At 36.3% G+C, this 25,366-nt stretch overlaps 1 protein-coding gene across 5 annotated transcripts in view; it reads right to left on the bottom strand.

The window, feature by feature from the left end:
* LOC127958641 (cell surface glycoprotein MUC18-like) overlaps window positions 1-25,366 on the bottom strand; it is a 53,229-nt gene that overhangs the window by 13,047 nt on the left and 14,816 nt on the right. For all 5 annotated transcript variants that reach the window (XM_052557555.1, XM_052557553.1, XM_052557554.1 and 2 more), the window contains exon 2: window positions 243-367. In XM_052557555.1, the coding sequence (XP_052413515.1) occupies window positions 243-367 (125 nt within the window). The remainder of the gene's footprint in view (window positions 1-242; window positions 368-25,366) is intronic.

Genomic DNA, 25,366 nt, shown 5'->3' on the forward strand with positions numbered 1-25,366 from the left:
TGAGCACTTGTATTAATCTGCTTGATTCATATGGATTATTTTAAAGTGCCTTTGCAAACATTTTGCAGTGTAAAGATTTTGGTTGCGTGGACTTTTTAATGCATGGACATAAGGTTTCTAGGTTTCTTTAGAAATATATTCAATTGTGTTTGAAGATGAACAGAGATTTTGGAAGAATTTGAAGGTGAACTATCCCTTTAAATGAAAAAGTATGAAAGAGCCTGAGAGATTTCAGGACTCACCACGAACCACTGGATCATGACCATCATGGGCTGCTCGGTGAAGTTATACAGGCAGGGGATTTCTGCAGACTCATCCATGTAAACCTCTACAGTGTCCTCCATCCTCAGATCCACTAGTGCCCAAGCTGCCAAAGGAAACACACTGAGATTGTGAGCTTGAGGCCATGAGAGAACAAAGGCAGCTTTATCAACACGTGAAAAAAAAAAACACATTAACAAGCTTTTAATGCATTTTAGATTGTGTACTAATGTTTAAGCCACAGCCTTAGAGAAAACTCAGTTAAACTCCTGTTAATGATAGGTCACCAACAGTAAAACACTCTCTTTGTTCAAATTTGTTCAAGGTCATTTGAAGTCTGTGCATGAAGACAAGGCACTTGGTAAGATGGTAAGCAGGTTTTATCAATTTTCTGGGGAAAATCATTGTAATTAGACAATATATTTGGTGTAAGAGGTGCATACATTGACTGAGGAATGTAAGAACTTTTTGTGTAATTCTGCAGGCAGATTCTCTGCAGCCTTGCTGATGACCCACATTTGTAGATGCACTGATCTCGCAGAAGTTGAAAGCTAAACCACACTGGCACAGCTTCACATGGCTGGCAATACTCTGAAGAATGCTCTAGGCCACCATACCACATCAGCAATGACCGAATCATAGGAAAATAAGCTAAATCTAAACTCCATACAAGCTATTTCCATATTCTTATTACTATAATGTGCCCAGTACTTTAAACTATATATTTATTTTTATTTCTTGCTGTATTAATTAACTGTCCTGAGAATCAGATTCTGCTTTACAATAAAGAGAACTGAGAGGAGCGAGACTTATAAGCGACAAATAAGTCAACAAAATTAATGTTTTTGTAAAAAATATTGAGAACATGAAATTATGAATTATTAATGTATGGTATAAAGCAATCATGGAAAAGTTTGGGGTCAGTAAGAATTTTTTTATTTATTTTTTATTTATACTTTGTTCAGCAAGGAAAAAAGTAAAATTAGAAACATTTCAAATAAGCAATAGATTCACCATGTCATTTTATGGCATTTAGAAAATAATTATTTTAAATTGTAATAATTTAATACTAGTACTAATAATAATACTATTAATAATAAAACTTTAATAATTGAATAATGTAATACTACTGCATATTCCAAGTCTTCTGAATCCAGACAATAGCTTTGTGTGTGAGGCTGAGTAAATAAAGGCACAATTTTCATTTTTGGGTGAACTATTCATTTAAAATCCACCCTTTCTTTACTTTCTGGCCGTCTCTTTTGTGGCATCATTGAGGTTTTGAGTGGCACACACAGACCTGTTGGCAGCTGCCACCACACCAACTGAAAAAATACAGACCATGTGTCTTTTGTGTGTCATGATTATATTTGGCAGCACACCTTCAATGAAGCAGAGAGAAAACAGCATTTTTCAAAACGAGACCCAGATTTTGTGACCACAGGCGTGATTTTATACTGAAAATCTTTGTCTGACTCATACATGAGTTATACTATTCATCTTCTCATCTTCCGCTCGTCAGATATCTGCGATCAAAACAAGTGTCCAGCTACTGTGACTTTTCAAATGTCACTCTCTACCCTCAACCGCCTTTTTGTATTATAAAGAAAGTTATTTTTTCCTCCCTTCAGCCTTTCTATCTCTCTGCAACCTGCTCTCTGTCTCTCTCTCGCTCTTTCTCCCAGCATGCAGAAAATAGGCCCGGACTGAAAGGCCTCCTTTTTAATTGGAAACATCTGGGAAGTAGGGAGCTGGGCTGGTGGGGTGCCGTGGAGACGGGTTATTATGGGATTTCCACGTCCTTGGCAAGTGACTGGTGGAGGAGAGAGACGTTGGCGAGGGTTCAGGGGTGAAGTGGCTACACAACAACCTCATCACTCGTCTCCCTCCCCTCAGCGGTATGAGGTCAGTGGCACAGCTCCTGCTGGAAGGAGGGGGTCTGCATGTGTCAACAACACCCGAGATGGGTTGGCCTCGGAGCACATGGTGTGCTTGTGATTGAGTGATCAATGAGACTTGGTTTTATGAATTTCACCTCAAAACTGCATTAATCATATCCTTAATCACTGTCTTTGTTCAATAAATAACACTAAATACTGCTTAAAACAAGATGCACTAATAATGTAATGAGGTCTGGGTTTAGTATATACTAATGTGTGATCTTGCATAGATTGTATTTGTGTATTAGATAAAAAAATTTAAATAAATAAAAACTTTGTTAAAGTGCTATAAGCCCTGAACCAAGCCAACCAGCTATAAGGTGAATCAAAACATTACAAACAGTTCAAAGCGAAAAAGTAAATGAAAATCAGACAAAAAGTGTTTTTAATGGCTGTAATGACAGAAAAAGAACTACAATCCCATGAACCATTGCAAATGACCTAACTGAATTAAAAATTATGGAAAAATATCCATTTAAAGTTGTTGATTGTAAATATATATGAAAAATGTGCAGATTTATTGTTTTTCATTTGCAGTGCTTCATGGGAATGGCTGGAGCTCAGCACTCGTTTGGCTTGTCTGATTGGTTCACAAGGGATTCAAGTTAAATGTGATTGTTTAAAACATAAGGACTGAAACTAGCAAACACACTTGCGCTGTGCCTTGCGTCGCATTGTGCTGGGTGCATGATAGAGCCACAAATGTTTGTGTCTTTAATCTTTATCTGGATTGTGTACTGTATGTACATAAATGGGCAAAGAAACCCTGGAGTATGACATAAGAGCAATGAATCAAACATTAAATAGTTAAGTTTTATCCTCAGATGACATGATCATTACAGAAGCATTTTGAAAAAAGTACATTATAGAGAAATCTGCCAAGTGTATGAATCGCATATGGGAGTAAAGTGTATGGCAAATGTGATTAACTACTACTTAATATGTAATAAATATGTAATAATCTTACATTAATTGTGATTTCATTCCATTGTATTAATTTAATCATGGCTATTGCATATCATGTGCAAGGCTCCGTACATGAAGATGCTGTGCCCAGATACTGCAGCTATTATTACATCTTCCAGCAGGGGCTAACAGCCGTTTTAATCAGCAAAACCCTCAACCTATGAGTTGACCAAAAAATGAGTTGGCCATAAAAGAAGACAACTTGGGCTTTTACCTACTATAGCTCCCCTTGGGGCTTTGTTATGAAGTAAAACTTTCATATGAAGTCATGAAATTGAGCTTGCATTTGAAAAATTTGAGAAAAATCTGCCAGTCGACCAAAATAAAATACATTTATTCTGCCATATTAAATTATACTCTAAACAATGTCAAAACAAATACTTTTTTTTTATAAATATGAAATTTGGTTATTTAATAAGCAAATTTAGTAAATGTATTTATTTATTAAATATGTTTAGATTTTATTTATTTATTTTATTCTAAACAAGACAAAAGCACTGATATACTTGAGGTCTTTTTACACTAGATTATTGTGGACTATAGCCACAAATGTCACTTAAAGGACAAATCAGAACCATGAAAACATAATTTTACAGAAACCTCAGTCATGTGTGGATATTTCTAGTAAAACTCTGAAGACCTACACACATGTTTAGCTATCTAAATGTGGACATACCATAACCACAGTTTTTAGCCTATATAAAGCTGATCGTACTCAACCCAAACCCGCATCCTGCTTCTAAGAAAAAAACTTCTTATATATTTAGAATAAAAAAAAAATAACTTTGTCAATAAACCATTTTAACTTTTGAGAATTTCCCCAGTGAGAGATTTTCTCAGGTTTTACAATGTGTGTACACAATTTGGTCCCTAAAGTAGAGCTATTTGAACCCCCCTACCCACACACAAAGCCTTATTAAACTCACAGTCTCATCCCGCTGGTCCCATTCTGCATTCACACCCCATTTTCAGGGCTGCTGCCTTTCTCTCTCACACCCTCCCTCGACCACCCCACCCCAACCCGAGAGCAGCCGCCTCACTCATTGTGACTAAGACGCTGGCCCTATTTGCTCAGACCTCTCTGTCCTTTAGCACAGCTTCACTGAGGCGCCCCGACTGCGTCCATCCACCCATGGCCTCCAGAAACAAGCCATTGTTCCAACACCTGGGGAGCAAATCTCCTTCTCCTCGACTGCCTCCAAGCCTTATCTAAGCTTAAAACATCCCGAAGTATCTCAAATATGTCCCTGTTTAAGTCTTCAGGTAAACAGAAAGGTGAACAGAAGTACATTGTTTGCCTCAAATGGTGTTTTTCTTATCTTCTCAAACAAACATTTCTGAAAAAGCCTGGAACAAACAAGTTAACAATGATTTTTCCTTAAACATTGCCGGATAATCAGATTAGCAGAATATCTTGTGCAGAATATCTTGTCAAAGGAGATCTGAGGCAAAGACCTACATGGTGTTTTCCTATCTGAGAGAAAGAAAGAAGAGTCTAAAAAACGTCTGCCAAGTTCTTAGGAAAGCAAACTTCATGTTTGTTTCATTTGTTTTTGTTTAATTTTCAATTAATGAATACCGCCTTTCAACTTACTAAAATAGTAACAATTTATATATTCAACTACCTAACCTTGCCTTGTTATACATTTTATTATACAAAAAATGGGGGGAAACAAATACAATGGAACAAAGCTAAGCAAAACTAAATGAAACAAACAAACAAAAACCAATGAAAACAACAACACTAAACTAAAGAAAACCTTTTTAAATAAACCAAAACAACTTCAAAAAGCATAAGATGAAAGATGAAAAGAGATAAGATGAAACCAATACTTATAAATAATAATAAACATAAGTAAACAGAAAGGACAAGAAAGTAAAGTACTAAAATTTACAAAGATATATGAACAAAATTACATGTGCATAAACAAAATTCTTTGCAACATATTTTCCATATGATGATGTGGTAACAAAATTTGTGTCTACGAGGACAAGGTTAATGAGCCAAATCGATTTGAAGAGTATGAAATGATCTGATATTTTAGAAGACTTAGGTCTATTTACCTTTGACACACATCATGAGGGCCTGCTGCGGTCCTATATATGAAATAATTTCCTCTTGTATGTTTTTCTGTCTGCATGGTTCCACCTGTTAGTTGCTCCACGTGACTTTGATTAGTCAAACAATTGTTTTTCATATATTAATAAGCAGTTTTGCTAAAAAGAGATTCTAAGAAATAACAATAACATGCTGCACTACTTTTTGGGACTCCTTTTACAAACTACTAAGAATTTCATATATGTAAAGATTTTTTAAAAACACGTTAAGTTAGGGAACACTACTCACTATAAACTATTTGCTTATTAACATGCATATTATAGCATATTAGCTGTTTATTAGTACTTTTAAAGCACATATTAATGCTTTATTCTGCATGGCAATATTGTAGATTCCTTAACCCTACCCCATTCCTAAACTTTACTACGACAACAAACACCTTACTTACTATCAGTAAGCGGTAATTAGGAGTTAATTAAGAGAATATGTTACAGATCTTTATGGCTCCTCAATGTAAAAAATAAATAAATGAATTCATCTTCAAGGTTATGTATATAGGAATTCTGAATGTATTTTGAATAAATGTGCAAATCCAGATCAAACACTGTGTCATTCACTGACCAATGAAACTCTGAGACAGAGAGGAGACAGATGCCTAAGGCCCATGTATGTCAAAACGCTGCTCTGTGTTATTAACATTCGGGGCAGTTTTCCTGCGTACCCTGCAAACCCACGTCTGGAAACCACCGCTGAATATTTGGACGTGCTGACAGAGTTTCAAATAACAAGAGTAAGGATGTCTGAAACCACATTGTTTTTGCAGGATGATGACCAGCTATGTGTGTGTCTGTGTGTGTATCAGAACACAGGGGAGGAGAAATTGTGGGCGACAAACTGAAAGAGAGTTCCTGTAAAAACCTAGATATTATCCTAACAATGGGACACACTAACCCAGTTATACTGCCACATATACACTGTGTCCCTGTTACCCACACAAAAGTGGGAAACATCAGTCTGTCTGATCAGCAACAAAAAAGATCAGCTTCTGTTTCAGCCCCAGCTGACATGAATTACATCTCCCGCTGTTTTTCATTCCTGAAGTTGTGACTCCCTCACCTTAAAGACAAATGCGAAGCCCAACAAGCAAACACAAACTCCCTACCTCTCACTGAACTCTGAGGAGTCTTGAAACAGTCAGTCTTCAATGATCTGTGATAAGTACATGGGCCTTATCTGTCTTTTTGAATAGAAAAAGGCTTTGTGTTGCCAATATGATAAACATTTCAAAATTATAGTTAAAGCAGTATTTGACAAAATGAAAGATATGTCTTCATTTACCTAACTGTACAAAAAGGGCTTCATGACTTTGGGAGAAAAAGTCATTTTTTTTAATGAATGATATAAACTGACATTTCTTACACAAAAACTCTAGGTTGGCTATAATAATGATAATAATTATTATTGCTATTATTATACAAATATATTTTGTATTGTAAAATTTTACTGTATTTACTGTATTAATAATAATAATAATAATAGTAATAATAATAATAATAATAATAATAAGTGTATTTCACATTACCACTGTAAATGTTTAATTATTATTGTTTTACAATTATTAAATTGTTTTTATTTAATCAAGCAGCCCTACATACATACCAGCTTCATTTTCTGTTTTCACAAAACAAAAGGAAATATTTCAGACATATTTTAATTAGAACATACATAAGGGGTAATGTAAAGTCTTTATTTCAAAATTATATTTTTTATATGTGTGTGTGTGTGTGTGTGTGTGTGTGTGTGTGTGTGTGTGTATATATATATACACACACACACTCACTCACACACACAGACACACACTCCATCGGCCACTTTATTAGGTTACACTTGTTCAATTGCTTGGTAATACAAATTGCTAGTCAGCCAATCACATGGCAGCAACTCAATGCATTTAGGCATCTAGATATGGTGAAGATGACTTTAAGTTCAAACTGGTCATCAGAATGGGAAGAGGATTTAAGTGACTTTGAACGTGCAATGATTGTTGGTGCTAGACGGGCTGGTCTGAGTATTTAAAAAACTGTTCATCTACTGGGATTTTCATGCACAACCATATCTAGGGTTTACAGAGAATGGTCTGAAAAAGAGAAAATATCCAGTGAGCAGCAGTTGTGTGAACGAAATTGCCTTGTTGATGTCAGAGGTCAGAGAAGAATGGGCAGACAGATTAGAGATGATAGAGAGCTAACAGTAACTCAAATAACCACTCGTTACAACCAAGGTATGCAGAATACCATCTCTGAACACACAAGACGTTGAACCCTGAAGCAGATGGGCTACAGCGGCAGAAGACCACATCGGGTGCCACTCCTGTCAGCTAAGAACAGGAGACAGACCAATATGAACCAGAATCTCGGAGGAATGTTTCCAACACCTTGTTGAATCTATGCCACAAAGAATTAAGGCAGTTCTTAAGGCAAAAGGGGGTCCAACCTGTTACTAGCAAGGTGTACCTAATAAAGTAGCCAGCGAGTGTGTGTGTGTGTATATACAGTTAACAGTATAAATGCAATTTCTTTTGCCATTTATTTTGTGATACTAAATTGTATTGCTTACTATTATAATATAATATACTATGATTTTCCAATCAGAATCCAGTATTGCAGAGCAAAAATGAAATGAAGAAACACTGTATATATGATCTATTTTATATATTGAACTATGAACTAGAACTATTATATATATATATATATATATATATATATATATATATATTAGGGCCGGGACTTTAACGCGTTAATTGAGATTAATTAATTACACAAAAAATAACGCGTTAACTAAGATTAATTAATTACCGAAAAATAATTCCCGCATTTTTAAGAACTTATTTTTGCACCGCGGAACGTTTCTCACTGGATGAGTTTCGGCGGACCGATTATACTGGAGCACCAACTAGCATATCACAGCAGCACATCGAGCCTCAAGTATCACCTCAACGCAAAACATATAGCAGCTAGCGTGGACTTTACACTTTATGTTGAACTATGTATTATTTTGTTGGTGCTACTGGCAGTTTATGTTGAACTCTTTATCGTTTTGGCCAAGGTTATTGAGAGTTGGACTTAGTATGTTATGGCCTCTGAAGCAACAGAGAGATGTTTTCTAATAGTCAGTGTTTCCAATGTTCTGAATGTAATTGACAGTATTGTGTTTTACTTAAAAAACACTTTACAGAAGGTTCCAGCACCTATAAGCTTCCTGAATTTCTGAAATGTACTATTTCTAAATTGTTTCTAAATATGCTATTGCTACACTTCATGGCAAAAATTGCACTGGTCTGCTAGACTTGGCTGAACAAAAATAAACAATATTTTGTTGCTTAAGCTTATGTATTCAGTCATTATTCAATGGTATACTATAAATCCATGTGAAAAAAAAAATTACTTCTCACTGTTCTCAGGTCAAATATTTATATGCGATTAATATGCGATTAATTTCGATTAATTAATTACAAAGCCTCTAATTAATTAGATTATTTTTTTTTAATCGAGTCCCGGCCCTAATATATATATATATATATATATATATATATATATATATATATATATATATATATATATATATATATATACGGTTTCAAGGGCAACAACATAAACAAACGTTACTGTGCATGCGCGCTTTTGTGGACCTAACTTAACTTCCGGTAGACTTCCAAATAGAATCAATAACAACTCCCAAGTCCCTCTAGAGTAGATTTTTTTTTATAACAAACTAAATATTTTTGCTGTGTGGATCGGGCGGACTAAGCGAAAATGCAAATTCATTCTTTGCCAGCAGGAGATGTTTTAAAGCATAGACATAAAGTGCGAGAAATAGAGGTTTCCCCAGTAACAGCTGTAAACAAAGCAGAGCTGGTACGCTCACACGCTGCTTTATCAGGCATATAACATGCAAGTCTTCCTTCAGAAAAACAGTGATATAAAAACTCCTGTGCCTCGTTTTGATATTTAAACATATAAATGTAAGGAATTATTATTATTAAACGTGCAGTACGTAACGTTACTCATGTTTATTCAACGAAGCCTTTTTGAAAATCGATCAGTTTTAAAATTGTGGCCAGTCTCCAAGAATAAATAAATGTATGAAAAACACATCCCACAGCACAACCACCTGAGCCCAACTTCAATCTACTCATCACCTTGCCTTTAACTGCGTTTGTAGAAGACACTGCACTTAACTTAGGGCCAGGTGCGTGTGCCCAATGAAAACATCTAGATATATGCATGTATATATGAGATGCTTCAAGATATTTTATGCCAGGTTGTGACTTTCATGTGATGTTTAAAATGAACCTAACCAAGACGTTTTGGAGCTTTGGCATATGGCTTTAGAAGACCTAGACTTTAGATCACAGAGGTCATATAGAGCACTTTTATGGTGCTTTGTGCAAGACTATACATTTTCATTTTCATTGTAAGTAAAAGAGTAGCTAAACTCGTGTGCGACAGAAAAAATAAAGTCATCCAGATTTGGAATGACATGAATGTTGGTTTTAATTTTTTGGCTGAACTATCTCTTCGACTCATCTCTGGGTTGTGTTCTGTTGGCTTTATGCTGACTGAGAACAGGGTGTTTTTCAACATGATGCCCACCCTCCCCCTCTGGCACTAATGTGTCACAACAGACCTCCCACATAGATCACATTAGTATGACTGGGCACCAAATGAACCTCTATGCTCGATCTGTTTTCTCAAAGATAGCATGCTTATTGAAGGATTCACTAATCTTGAACTATCTCAGACTCAATAGCTGCTGTTTGATCCTGAAATCCTAGTAAAGTTTGCTAATCTATAGCTTTAGACATTCTAAATCAAGGCTCTTTCACCTGTCTCTTTAAAGTTTGTTGAGTTGAGAATGCGTAAGCCTTGTGAGAGAAAGGTGAAGAGAACTGGAGAAAGGCAAGCGTGACCTGTTCTTTGACATGGAGGGAATCACCAATCACACCCCACACGCACCTGGGATCAAAGAGGTCACACACAATGGCTGCGTCACTATCTTACTGCCTTACTGTGAATAGTTCACCCCAAAATTTGCCTGTATGACTTTCTTTTTTTAATAGAACAAAAAATTGTGGAACCTTTTCCTTCCACAAAAGGTTCTTTACAGTGGAAAAAAGGTTCTTTAGATTATTAAAATGTTCTTCACACTAAAAAGAAATGTGTCTTTGAAGAACTGTTCACTGAAAGGTACTTTGTCGAACCAAAACTGGTTCTTCTATGGCTTCGCTGTGAAAACCCCCTTTTGGAAGCGATGATGTGCAATGATTATTCTTAATAGACTATTTTAAAGTTTAAAAGTTTATTTATCTAGATTAAATAAAAATAAAAAAATAACTATTGATTTAAACAACTGTTAAGTGTAATCTTCAGCAAAAAATAAACATAAGCCCCTTTCACACTGCAATTCCGCAAAATACACAGGTAATGTGTCCCAGCAATTGTTCCCGGGGCGCTAGATTTTGCACTTTCACACTGCCAGTGATTACCTGGAATATGTGCATGCGTCCTGTAAAGACAAGTGACATCAAGATGTGACATGTAATGTACGAGTTGAAAACGCTAGGCAGGTTAACTTTGACTTAAGCTAGCGAACGTTCTCAGCATCACCACAGAAAGTGAGGAACTAACTGATCTCTGGTTCATTACAGTTTGCACATATTTTTTCGTCACAAACGTTGATCTGTCTTCAAAACATGTGGTAAAAAAGTTGCATGATAACATGCGTCATCACTACGACACGCCCTTTCTGGCATTGGTTCTGGCTTTTGTTCACACAGAGCTCCTTGGACATGTTTGCGTTCACACAGAAGGTGACACTGCAATGTTCCAGCAATTTTCCGGGTCCAACGTGCAGTGTGAAAGGGGCTATAGTGTTCATAGTGTTTACTATACAGTTTTGATGCCTAAATTTACCTGTAAAATTATTTTTTTTTATTTTTTTTTCATTCAGAATTTTAATATCAGTTCATCCCTACTTAAATGATTGTTTATTTCTCAGTAGAATTACAATTATACATAAAAAATAAAGAAAAACATTTAAAAAATAATTGACTTCTTTCCAGAAGTAAAGTATCCAAAAACTATATGCACTGGACTGTGGGATATCATGAAGGAAAAATCAATAACAAAAATCAACCAAGACATAATAGAATCCAGGTTGCTACACAAACACTAGACTTGGACGTGTCTTACTGCCATCTTGTTTCCCAAGTTTTGTTTATTAATCCAAAGTTCCTTTACATACACACAAACACAATCTCCACCAACACTTTTCCAAATGTATCTTAATACACAACATAACATGAGATCTAAGGAACTTGAGGAACACACACATGCATGCACGTATGCACACATTGAGCTGTGTGGTCTCCAGATCTGCTCTGTCTTTGTGAAGCAAGAACTGGCACAAATCCTTCACGATGGAGCTCCCTGAGTGAGACGGCCATTCAGTGTCTGCTGCCTTTTTTTAATGGTGACCATCGACATCCATTGTATAAACAAAAAAATATATATTGTTATATCAGATACTTCTCAAATGTAGTTCTGTAAATAATCACAAAATTGTACTGTTGGGTGAACTATCCCTTCTATAATACTAAGATCTATGCCACATAGCTAGCAACAGGGCAGTTTGACTCATTTTCATTAGCATTTTGAACTCCCGTGATAACAAGCAAGACTTAATGCATCGCTAATTTGCTGTTTGTTATGACAAGTTTTGCACAAAATATCGCTGAGAGTGCTTTTTCAAAAGAGTAAAATTACTCCCTCTGGTGCAGCATGCCTCCTCATGAATATTTCAGCAGCCTGTATGCAAGCTGAGCCCCCTTCAAGAGCTAAATCAATGTTTTATTTACAGACAACACGCTGTAAATATGCTGGTGAATCAATATTCTCTCCACTGAGTGTCCAGCAAGACATAGTAGATTTATGGCGATATACATTTAGTAGAAATCATGCATTCAAGCCAAAAACATTGCACTGCAAATGTTTGGTGCACAATAAAATCCAGTTTGCATAGATTTTAAATTTCTACACGCTACTATTCAGTACAATGTCAGCGTACTGGGATGACACTCTGGGCCATTAAAGGCTGATCCAGTTGAACACTACATCTGATCCCAAGAGGCCAATCATAGTCTGATTAACATAACAAAGGAGGCCAATCAGGAATAACCCCCCAGGCACATTAAATAATAACTGCTCTATTACAAGCCCCTGATGAGGGTAAAGTTATTTGCCCAATGGGGTAGAACCACAAGTGAGAATTCCATGTTAAAATCCATTTCCACTTGTCTGTCCCATGACATGAGTATGAGCAATTTATACTCAAGGTTTCTTCGTTCTAAAGCAATGTAGTGCAAAACAACATTTGTATATTTTCTGAAAGAAAATGTGATGATTCTTAACAACATAAAACTCCAACACAATGCTTGTCACGATTGCTACAGAGAGAGGGGAGAGAACTTGGAGACGAGGGATAATCATAAACAGTCTTTAATAATCCAAATGCAGGAAAACACAGGGCAAGCTATTATTTTTCAATAATGAAGAAAACCACAATTTCTGAATACTGCAATACATATATAAATACTTGTATTTAGCATTACATTAACCAAAACTGACAGTAAAATGTTCTATTCATCAAAGAAGCCTGAACATTTTATTATATTTCTACAAAAAAATATTAAGTAGCACAAATTTTCTCAACCTTGATAATATCAAAAATATATTTTCTTTAGCTAACATTGTCATTTTTGAAGGATCATGTGACACTGAAGAATGGAGTAAGACATAATTCAGCTTTGCCATCACAGAAATAATTATAATAGTTAAATAATTATAATAGTTAAAAGTACAGTTTTAAGCTGTAATAATATTTAAAAGTAATATTGTTTTTAAGTGTATTTTTTTATCCAATAAACTTAATCTTGGTGACCATAATACACTTACAAAACATTAAAAAGTGTAATAAAACCAAACTGCCCCCAAACTTTACGCAAATCTTAATATTTAAAAATATTTATATAATTATGATGATTATTATATTATTATATAAATTATTATATAATATCTTTTTTGATTTTGGGGTTAAATGTAAAAGTATTCTTTCTATATTATTAAGTTAGTTTTTTAAGAAGCATTTAAACTGAAATCCCAGCTGACTTTTTTCATCAGATTAATCATAAACTGAAGGAAAAAACCCCAAAAATGCTGGTGCATTTCATATTTTATACCTTCAGGTCTGTTAAGACGCTCAGAAAACAAACATGGCATTTCAGAGGAAAGTGAAGTTGTTTTTCAAGTTATCTCCTCTTAAAAATCGAACCATGGAGAATAAGCTTTGCTGACATTAAACAGAGAAGGTCAGTAAAATGAGACTTAAGACAAAACCTATATCAGCCACTCTGTTATTACAGCCCTCTAACTAGTGGCCCTGTATCTCGTCAACTCTCGTGTCGAGCGGGACTTTAACAAAAGGCTCTCTTGTCTGGAAGACTGCACTTAAAAGGGAGAGAGGAAGAGGGTGTGAGGAACCCTCCACTGGCAGAGACACTCTGTCCAAGAATAACAGAATACCACGCTCACAGCGTGAAAAAAATCAATGCTTCTGCTCTACTGTATATTTCATAACAACCCTAGTGCGGCTTTTATGGGTTGCGGCTTTCATGTGGAATAGCATTATGAAGTTGAAAGTGACTGGAAGATAAAAAAAGTCTGAAATCTGGAATTGGGGGCTAACTAAGGTCCTTGTACACCACATCCCAGTCAATCATTAGACTCTCCATCGCTTGAGGTATCGAGACGATCAGCGTGTGCATAACCCCCAGTCCTCTGTATTCTGACAAATATTAACAAGTCCACAACAAAGCCAGATTGGTATTCCATCATGCCTTTCATCACACCCATCAGAGAGCTCCGGTCAGGGTGGGGGTTTAAGCACACCCCATACTGTACTGCAGCGAGCGAGCATGTTGCCACCCCCTGCAGAGCCAGTCTAATGCCCTCAAAGAGAATTACAGAGTGATCACAGGTTCACTCCATCTCTAATGAGCTCAGGGCGGCCTGCTCTAGCCGACCCTCCTGTACCTCCCTCTCATTCAGTCTCCTTCAGTGTTTGGGACTCCAGTCAATCATTCATCTGTTAAATCTACAGGAACAAACACCAGCTGTAATTTGACTTACAGTGTACATTAGTAACATTTCCAATTGTGCTAACTGAATTTAAATTTCCAGTTCAAATATTCAGTAAAACTACATTGTTAACTGAAATTATTTTAATATACAAAACTACTAAAACTGTTTTTACTTTTATAATATACTGACAACCACCTTAAAGGGGCAGTTCACCCAAAAGTTAAAAGTTGCTGTTAATTTACTCCAAGATGTAGGTCACTTTTTCAAAATAAAAAGTAATTAGCTGAAACTATAATCCTTGGTGATTCAAAAAAAAAAAAATGCAAGCAGCGACTAACCTTATTTTGAGAGTTAAATTTAAGGTCTTTGAAGTGAAATGATTGGTCTGTGCAAAATTATTTACAACATTATTATCTGTAATCCATAGCCTCAGGTAAATGGCGAAGTCTGATTCTTTTTCACAAGTGGTTCTTTTTGACATTTTATGAAATGATTCGCATTTTATGAAATACAAAGAGCAAATACAGCTAAAAATCTTCTTTACTGTTTCTAGTACTATTCTCTAATAATTTTGATTTTAATTAATAAAGAAAACTTTTGCAGCTCTACTGATTTGTGCTATTTTCTAGTGCAAGTTCAAACTAATTTGTTGCTTCTGGGAAGAGGTAGAATTGGAATTAATTGGGATTAAGTTAATCACTGAGGGTTCAGTGCAGCAGTCAAATCCATTCAAAAACAAACCAGTCGAAACAAGAAACATTATGAGTCGTTCCTACCTCTGCGCTCAGTACCCTGCAGGTTAGTCTGGGACTAACAGAGATTTCGGGTCGATCTCTATACATTAACTTATTGCCCCAAGGTGAGAGCAACAAGACAAACAATTGCTTTTTTCTTAATGCTGCTCTTTCCCGAGCTAAATTCATTTCACTAAACGCCCACACTGTGAACTCTCGTCCCCTCCAGCTCAGTGCAACTGATTTTAGCAACACACTGATAAAACAAGAGCAGAGCCCCATCTGTACTCACAACAAACTCACTCTGTTTTTCACTATAACACAGACTTATACAGAAACCTTGTATATACTCTCACCGCTCTGTTACGACAATAATACTGACAAAAAACAGGAGACACATTCACACAAGACACATTTGTGTGCTTAAAAAACAGACATCTGGGCAACGTTTATTTTTTTAATTGCGATTAATCGCATGATTGTTTTGCATTAACCATGATTAATCACATTGTTATTCACAAAATTCAATAATGTATTCAAAAGTAGTGTATTGCGCACTTTTTTCAATTAAAAGTACTGCTATATGAACAGGAGTGCAATAACATTTGGTTTGCAAACATTTTAAACATATAAGGTGTTTTTTTTAACAGCTGTAGCTATTCCTTTTACATAGAAGCAGTTAAAATATTTCTTGTAAATCTCAACTTAAAGGGTTAGTTTACCCAAAAATGAAAATTAGGCTGCATTTTGCTCACCCCCGAGGCATCCTAGGTGTATATGACTTTCTTCTTTCATATGAATCCAGTCTGAGTTATATAAAAAATATTGTCTTTGATATTTTAAGCTCTATCATTTCAGTCAGTGGGTGTTGCATTTCTTCAGTTCAAAAGACCTGAAATAAAAAGCGCCCTTCCATAAAACAAAGTGTCTCACATGGCTCCAGGGGGTGAACAAAGACCTTCTGTAGCGAATCGATGCACATTTGTAAGAAAAATATCAATATTCAAAATTAAATAATCACTTTAATGTAGCTTGTGCCAACAATTGTACACAAAAGCAGCTCCGGGTGGATGAAGTATGAGGTCAGTGTTGCACATGCGCTACTGAGTCGCGTGAAAACCAGCGTTCGTTTACAGGATCAAAAGAACCTAAGTTTCCTTACTTTAGCAAAGGAAAACCAGTCTCCTCTTGGCTTATATCGAAATCCTCCGACATTCTTTTTTACAAATCCTTGATTTGAATTTGTAATTATAGTGACCATTGTTTTGTTTTTATTTCTCCACTGCGTTTCCGCATGCATCACTTCTGCGCGGCGCAAAGCTGACCTCATACGTCATGCTCCCGGGAACTGTTTCCGTTTACAACAGTGAGCGCAAGCTAGATTCAAGTGATTATTACGTTTTGAATATGGATATTTTTCTTACAAAAATGCATCAATTCACTACAGAAGGCCTTTGTTCACCCCTCGGGGTCATGTGAGACACTTTTTTTGGAAGAGCGCTTTTTATTTCAGGCTTTTGAACTGAAGAAATGCAACACCCGCTGTCTGAATTGATAGAGCTCGAAAGATCAAAGACAATTTTTAATTTTAACTCCAACTGGATTCATCTGGAACTAACCCTTTAAACATTAATGTAATCGAATTAAATATAAAACCAAAGCTATTTGCCACTGCCAGGGCATTAAAGCTTTTTATAATTTGTTATAGAAAATCAAGTCATGTTCAGAGTCCAGAGCCTTGATCATAACATTATAACAGACACCTTCCGAGTAGAGACCTGCACTATCGCGCGACCCAACGCAACAAAGAGCAGCGCGGGACAACACTTGATGGGCAAATGCTGGTGCTGGCTAAATAACTAAATAATAATTTAGACACTAAATGTCAATGTGGCCATTAACTGACATCAGAGAACTGTAAACGTACAAATGTGTTGTTAACTCCTCAGAGATAAATATATAATTTAAGGGGTTTGGCTGACATAACCTTTTGGGAATCCCAGAATAATATGCTGGAATATTACTGCTGTTGCGACAATAACACGTATGCCTACTGATGTAGTCCATGAAACAGTAACTGTTATCTAATTATGAGCATTTTAAAATGTAATATACTCTAACTAAGGCTTCTTTTGGAATCTTATTACATAATCCAGATTCCTGTTACTACCCGTACACTGCCCATATTTATCAGAATCTAGAACTTACTTTATCCACCCAGTATTTTTGATAGTAAATAAATATACCAAAAATGTACAACACATAAAATAATCATTATATGCCATGCACTATTCTGAAAGAGTTCATAGGTTTCAACAACACACAGACAAAAAAATAAAGGCAAATAAATAAGTGTATAAACAACTGTGCTATAAATGATAATGGAATAGGACTGAATAAAATGCAGGGATGTACTAGGATGGAGGGGTAACAAATAAATATAAGGATATTGCACATTTTTTTGCATAAGCATAAGTGGGGAACATTTAACTGTTCATGAGGTAGATTGCTGGGGGAAGAAACTATTCTTGTGCCTTGCTGTTCTGGTATTTGCGGCTCTGAGGCGCCGGTCAGATGGCAAAAGTTGGATGTGAGTGATCCAGAGTGATTTTCTGAGCCCTTTTCCTCACTCTGGATGTATACAGTTCTTGAAGGGTGGGCAGAGGAGCACCAATAATCCTTTCGGCAGTCCGAACAGTTCTCTGTAGTCTTCTGATGTCTGATTTTGTTGCTGAACCAAACCAGACAGTTATTAAAGTACACAGTACAGACTCAATGACGGCTGAGTAGAACTGTTTCAGGAGCTCCTGTGGCAGGTTAAACTTCCTCAGCTGGCGGAGGTTTCTCCTAAAGTCCACAATCATCCACTGTTTTGAGCGTGTTCAGCTACCGGTTGGTAAGACTGCACCAGACAGCCAGCTGCTCAACCTCTTGTCTATAAGCAGACTCATCACCATCCTTGATGAGGCCGATGACTGTAGTGTCTTCTGCAAACTTCAGGAGCTTGACAGAGGGGTCTTTAGAGGTGCAGGCGTTTGTGTACAGGGAGAAGAGCAGAGGGGAGAGAACACATCCCTGAGGGGCACCAGTGTTGGTGGAGCAGCTGTTTGACATGAATTTCCCCAGTCTCACTGACTGTTAGACTAGCTGGTGATCCATAACTCACTATCTGTCAGAAAGCTGGTGATCCATATATATATACGCTATTGTTTTATTTCATTCTATTTTGCTTTTATTTTATTCAGTCTTATTTCCTGTACAAGTAAGTAGGTTAGATACCTAACCATCAAGAACATCAGCAGTTCTAGTCTTGTCTCAAAGTCACACAGAGGCATCAATAGCCTTGAGGAAAGCTTCTCTTTGGGCTTTACTGTGTTTGCTGCGTTTCAGACTCACTGTGAAAGAGGTTTATGGGATAAACACAGCATTTAAGCTCTGAGCACCAGGGACAGGGTGACCCTGACATGACACAGGGGGGCAAACAATAGCCTCATCTTTCTGATTCCCACGTAAAGGACAGTCACAGCTGGGAAAAAGGAGCTTCCTTTGTGACACCTGTTGCTTGTCTGTTCGTCAACTGATTTGTGGGATTGGTGAGAAAGCCAGTGCACGACCAGGGGGTGGGACCACACACTATGAGTGACAAGCACTGCTCCTCTTTTTTCCGCTCTTTATCTGTTTTTCTCTAACAAAGAGGAAGACGGCTCATTCTTGGTCTCTCTCACGGCACCGCTGTCGTGGAATCCGGAACTGGCCGGTGTTCCCATTGCGCTCCTGGCAGCAGGTGTTTTAGCAAAGTTTTAACGGTTTGGCTGCTCTCCAGCTCAAATCTCCTTCCTGCTTGACTGGATGTGACACCACCATGAAGAAAACAGCACAGTTTAGATGACACTGGCAAATGCTTCTTGGAAATTCTCTCTGTAGTAGCCTACACAGATTTGCTTTAAGGTATACTTACATTTATTTTTTTTATTATTATTTTTTTAAACTTCAGACAAAATAATCTCTCGCTAATTTCTTTTTTATGCTTAGTACAAAATCTGCTCAGCTTCATCACTTACAGCAATTCTCAAGAATATTTGCTTGAATGTTTGAACAACTGCACGCCCCTTCGCTATACAGATCTTTTAACACCAGCTAATACTTGGAGAAAGGAGAGGCATGTGATATTTAGTTATCTCTTCAAACGTCAAGTTCAAAGATAACACCAATCACCTTCATCTGAGGGCCAAAAAACACTCTACATCAGAGCGTTGCTTTCTGTGTGGCCCAAATCTAAATGATGTCCCTCATTATTAGCATATTGGCTAAGTAGAGTACCCGCGCACGAATAGAGCTTTCTTTGGTCAATTTCTCTTTCAGATATGACTGCACTTTTGGATTTATCAGTGTTATCCTGAAAAGTGCTTTGCTCTGTAAGCATCCAGAGCTGGTGGATTAGCATCTCCTTTAGTCCTGCAATAGATATCCTCAGCTATGTGGTTTGGTGCCATTCAAGACCATTATAAAATATGTCTGTGAAGTCTCACCAGTTCATTTAGACTCCGTCAGTCCCAGTGTCAAATTCATTTGCCACCCTGCTGAAATGGAGTGAATCCAAAGAGCTGTTTGGGATCTAGTCAAGGCTGAAATACATCTTTTTCTTCTTTGGGACACTCTCTGCATTTCATTTTCCAAGATCTTCTGGAATTTTAATTACTGTATATTTATATCTATTTGATTAATTTGTTCCCAATAATACATCTTCAATATGTTCTGTTTTAATGGCAACAGCTTATGAAAAAGAGTCAAAACCTTCTCCTCTATCTAAACTTTTCAAACTTTCCATATGTTTCATCAGGTCATTGAACTTTAGTCATGTCACTTTTGTTTTAGTGATTCAGTTGAGAAAGCATTGGGGAAAATAAGCTGTTATGAAGTGTAATGAGCAGTGTTTATCTATTATCCTATCCTCTCACTAAAAATGAACATTTCAACCGGCTAGATATCACAGTGACTTTAACTACAGTAGGGTCTGGAAATGGAAGAGATTTTTATTTTAAAGCAGTCCTTCAAGCTAAAAAGATTGAAAAGATTGAAAAGAAAGAAGTTGAGATCTATCAACAGCATCTGTTGCCTGCTCTCAATTAATACTTTAAAATTATAAATAAAATTATTTTTTCATAATTATATTTAGATTTTAATAGATTATAATAACTTTATCTTAATATGCAGAGACTACCATGTAATAAGAAATGTTTCTTAAGCATCATATCATTATATTAGAATGATTTCCGAAGACTGAAGTAATGGCTGCTATACATTCAGCTTCGTCACCACAGGAATAAATGACCTTTTAAAATACATTATATTACAATAGAAAACAGTTATTTCAAATTGTAATAATATTGTAAAATAAGAATAAATTTTTCTCGTCAAGAGAATTCTTTCCAAAATATTTGATGGACCCCAAACGTTTGAACACCAGTGTTTACAGTTCTGTGGTAATTGACAGCAAGCTAGAGATGATTGAGCTGTAGCATCCAGCGAAGTTTCCACAGGTGTCTCTCACAACGTTAAATGACTCAAAAAGAGATATTAGTCCTACAAATGAGTTTCTCACTTCAATTTCCCATTGAGAGGAGAGATTTCCTTTACCTGTGTCCCTCATCTCAATAATTAAAGGCTGTATGACGTTGTGTGTTTGTTTTGGTTCTTGCGGTGTTAGAGTTCCTGGCGTCAGCTGTGAGAGCAGATGCCAGTCGGTCGGAGGCAGAGCTGGCTTGCTGTGCTGTGACTACTCACACACTGACTCATCATCCTGACCAACTTGGCCTTTACACAAATCTATACCCCAGTACAGTACAACAAACGTGCTTCTTTGTCATTATGATCATGCTTTGGGAATAGTTCAGGGCTTCATTTCCATGTCTGCAGCCACTCAAACAGAGAAAAACATTTGATATGATATTTGAAAAATTGCTAAATTGTGTCTGAAAAACCACAGGATAAAATTCTTCATGTGTCAAGGATCATCAGCAACTAGCTGTGCTCCCTCCAGAAAAATGAATAATTAACCAGGTGTTAATCATGACTGATATGGGGGGTGCTTTCTTATGTCAATACTCGTACACTTGACAGTCTTAACAAGGTTCTTCATAGCCTGCATGAGTCTGTGAATGATTTATTCATAAAGCAATACACTTAGCCATGCGAGGCTGAGTTTTACTAATGTTAAGGCCCACACTAAACCTAACACTTTTTTGTACATATTATGCACTAATTGTAGGCAAAATATTAGACATTTAGCCTTTTATTTAAAGTGGTGTAATTATTGTTAATTACTTATTTGTGTAGTTATATCATATAATATTTTATTATACTTATATTTTTGGTTACACTTTATTTTAAGGTGTCCTTGTTACAGTGTAAAGTAATTATACATACTGAGTAATATTAGTTATCTACATGTACTTACTATATGGTTAGGGTTAAGAAGATGAGGGTTTGGCACTGGGTTAGCTGCATTTAGTTTTGCACAGTTTATTGTTTTCAATACATGTAACATGTAACAAGGAGACCATAAAATAAAGTTTTACCCCATGTTCTTTTTTTTCTTTATAAAATTGGCTGATGCTAGTATTGATAAGTCATTTAGATTTTGATTTCAATCAAAATTGTAAACTGTCTATGTCATTTATCCTTAATAACCTGCTGTAATCAATGAAAGGATGCATTTCATTTGAACTCTCATTTACACATCAGAAATTTGGAACCACTTGAATATGGGATTTGAAAGCACTTTAAAGGCTTTGTTTCAGTGACTAAGTGCATATAAATTGCTTTTAGAAGCAACCTTAATGAAATTAAATAGGATGCAGGCCACAAAGGTTACACGCTTAGCATGCAAAAAAAAAAAACCCTCAAAAACCAGATGAGAAGGTTTTAATAGACTTTACTTTTTTTACACAATTTTGTTTATAAAAACACCCTAAAATGGCTCTGTACATGTGGCAGCGCTCCAACCAAACCAAGTGGAAAAGTCTTCAGTTCAATAATGAATACTGGGACAGAATGGGATAGTTGATCTCAACCACCCCATTCATGACACACTGCAGCTTGTCATTTACTAAAGAAATATGTACAAAAAAAAAAAAAAAGATCTGTTGCCTTTGTGAAAGTAGAACCATACAGCTCTGTCCAGCATATCATATATCAGAGCAGATATCAGTACCTGATAGTAAAGGTGTGAGGTCATACTGCAGGCAAGAAACACAATATGCACATATTCTTTCAAGTCGTAATAGAGTGTCAGACGACATCTGGGTCGTTGATGTCATGTGCTCATTTTTTGGTCTGGATCTATTTATTTATTTTATAACCTCAAAAATGCACTTCATATTACTTGAACACACCTCTTTTATGAAAAAAAAAAATAATAATATCCTGACATCATACTAAAGAAAAAGCTTCATTAAAAAAAAAAAAAATCCTTATTAAGGAGTCACACCAGATGATGTGATCTTAATGTTGACCTTAAAACTCAATAATAACGGTTTGATGGTAATTTCCATATTATTATTATTATTTTTTTACATTTATTTTATGTATATTTCTGCATGTTGGAGCACAGTACTTTATACTGTATATCTTTGATCTCTGAAGGTTTTCAAATATTTATAAGCCATTTTTCTAAGAAATAGTAATTAAACATTAAGTCAAACTAATCAAAAACATATATTTATGAATTATAACTTAAAGGGATAGTTCACCCAAAAATCTAAATTATGTAATTAATAACTCACCCTCATGTCGTTCCAAACCCGTAAGACCTCCATTTATCTTTGGGACAGAGTTTAAGATATTTTAGATTTAGTCCGAGAGCTCTCAGTCTGTGAAGAGAGAGCTGAAGATGAACCCCGAGCCGAGCCAGAAAATGAACGAACGATTGACTCGTTCACGAGTCAAGAACTGGTTGCATCGGTTTTCGGATCACCAGTAGTTCTTTCGGACAGTTCGATTCAATAAACCGGTTGAAGAAAACGGTTCACCGGTTCTTTTGCGCTCGACATAATGGCGTCATTGACGATGATTGCCCTTGATTCAAGCCTTCGGTTTACCCACGCTCATAACACTAGCACAGAATCAGTTCAGAATCAATCACCAAAAGAATCAGTTCGGTTCAGATGCTCTCTGTGTCGGTCTGCTTCACACTGAATCACACATGCGCAGTATCATCAGCTCCTCAGTTCTCGAATCGGATGCGTCTGACAGAAACGGTTCTTGATTCGTGAACGAGTCAGTCTTTTGTTCGTTATCTAGCTCGGCTCGGTGTTCATCTTCAGTTCTCTCTTCACATCAGTTCAGTCAGTGTACTGTTTGAGTAAATGAATTACTCCGGGATATTGGTTTGTTTGAACTCAGAGGGAGTGTCAGACACATTAAAATAGTTAACAGCTTAAGTCATTTGTGGATTAATGCGTATTGGAGACGTGAACCGTGTAAAACGATTCAGTTTCGATTTGGGGAACTGGTCCAAAAAGATCCGGTTACATCGAGTGATTCGTTTGCGAACCGGATATCACAAACTGCTTTGTTTTGAACTCTCTCACAACAGACACGGAAGAGAAGACAATGCTGAATAAAGTCGTAGTTTTTGCTATTTTTCGACCAAAATGTATTTTCGATGCTTCAAAAAATTCTAACTGACCCTCTGATGTCACATGGACTACTTTGATGATGTTTTTATTACCTTTCTGGACATGGACAGTATACTGTACACACAGTTTCAATTGAGGGACTAAGAGCTCTCGGACTAAATCTAAAATATCTTAAACTCTGTCCCTAAGATGAACGGAGGTCTCATTGGTTTGGAACGACGAGTTATTAGTGACATAATTTTGATTATTAGGTGATATATCCCTTTAAGTTATTTGTAATATATTAACTTTTACCTTAATGAATACCTTTTTTTAAATTATGGTGTACACTTGTGCATTCAAGGTGTGACACTAAATGACTACTAACATTTTCTAAGAAGCTGGCACACAGGATTGTTCTAAACTACTTTTAAACAGGTGTTTTTAATTATTATTTTTTATCATGGACACTCTGTTGGTTTTCACTAATTGCTTGCATGAAGAATTATCTACACTGCAGTCAATGTATTTCAATCCAAAAGAAAGTGAACCTTTACAAACATAAAGTGTGTAGCCTATGTAATAAGGGAAAGTCAAGACTCTTGAGGCAAATTTTTAAGAAATTCCACAAGGCAGATCATAAATCTGGCCCCTAAGGGACAAAAAGGGGCCCATGAGAGCAACTCTGTAAGCAGACACTTATAGGGTGAGAGGTTAAAGACAAAAGACATCAGACTTAAATATAGGCCCCCAAGACCCACCAAGAAGGGTTCCCACTGCATGAAGACCTGCGCCATGAGTCTGTATAATTTGTGAGGGAAAGGATGCACTTCCAATGGCTGCACTTATTCACTATCAACAAGGATTTATATAGCTCTCCACTGCAGTAATGGACCACTTTTAATGTTACATATTCCCAGTCCATATAACATATTCACAGCTTTACTAAGTTACTCTTCTAAAATGAATTCTGTCAACATGGGTGAGCTCAACTCAAGTCCTCCCTGGCAGTTGTCCAGAGACATGTATCTCATGAAGCCTGACATGAAGAGTTTAAAAGCATGTGTCTAGTTGATACCACCTGGTTGAGGTAGGGTAAAGATGAACAGTATATTAGTGTCTTAAAAACAAGGGACTCCTTCAAGTCTGGAGAAGAGAACCATGTAACAGCTGTGGGACAGCTGTATCTGTTGATATTTGTCATTCATCTCCTCTGCTAATATTTAATGTGATTTCATTTCAAATCATCAATTATCTTTTTTGATCTAGCATTTGTTTGATGTTCATGGAGTTCATTAAGATGGAATTAGATTTGACTCAGAAATGTCTGTAAAACTTTTGAAGGCATAGCCTTCTGGAAGACAAATAAAGGTCTTTGGGCTCCTGATGTTCTTGCCCCACTTGTTGGACTTTCCTGATTCCCTTTACCTCTCTATTTCTGTATTTCTATGAATTGTTCTGTCAAAGTAAAAAAAAAAAAAACTTGCTTATTACGAGTTCTTGGATATAATGCTCTTCTCCATCATTTGATGAATAGCACTAGAAACTGAGAACAAAATGTAAAACCAAACTTTATTTTAAATAACATGAG

The sequence above is a fragment of the Carassius gibelio genome, chromosome B5, assembly GCF_023724105.1.
Source record: "Carassius gibelio isolate Cgi1373 ecotype wild population from Czech Republic chromosome B5, carGib1.2-hapl.c, whole genome shotgun sequence".
In the NCBI taxonomy this organism is placed as follows: domain Eukaryota; kingdom Metazoa; phylum Chordata; class Actinopteri; order Cypriniformes; family Cyprinidae; genus Carassius; species Carassius gibelio.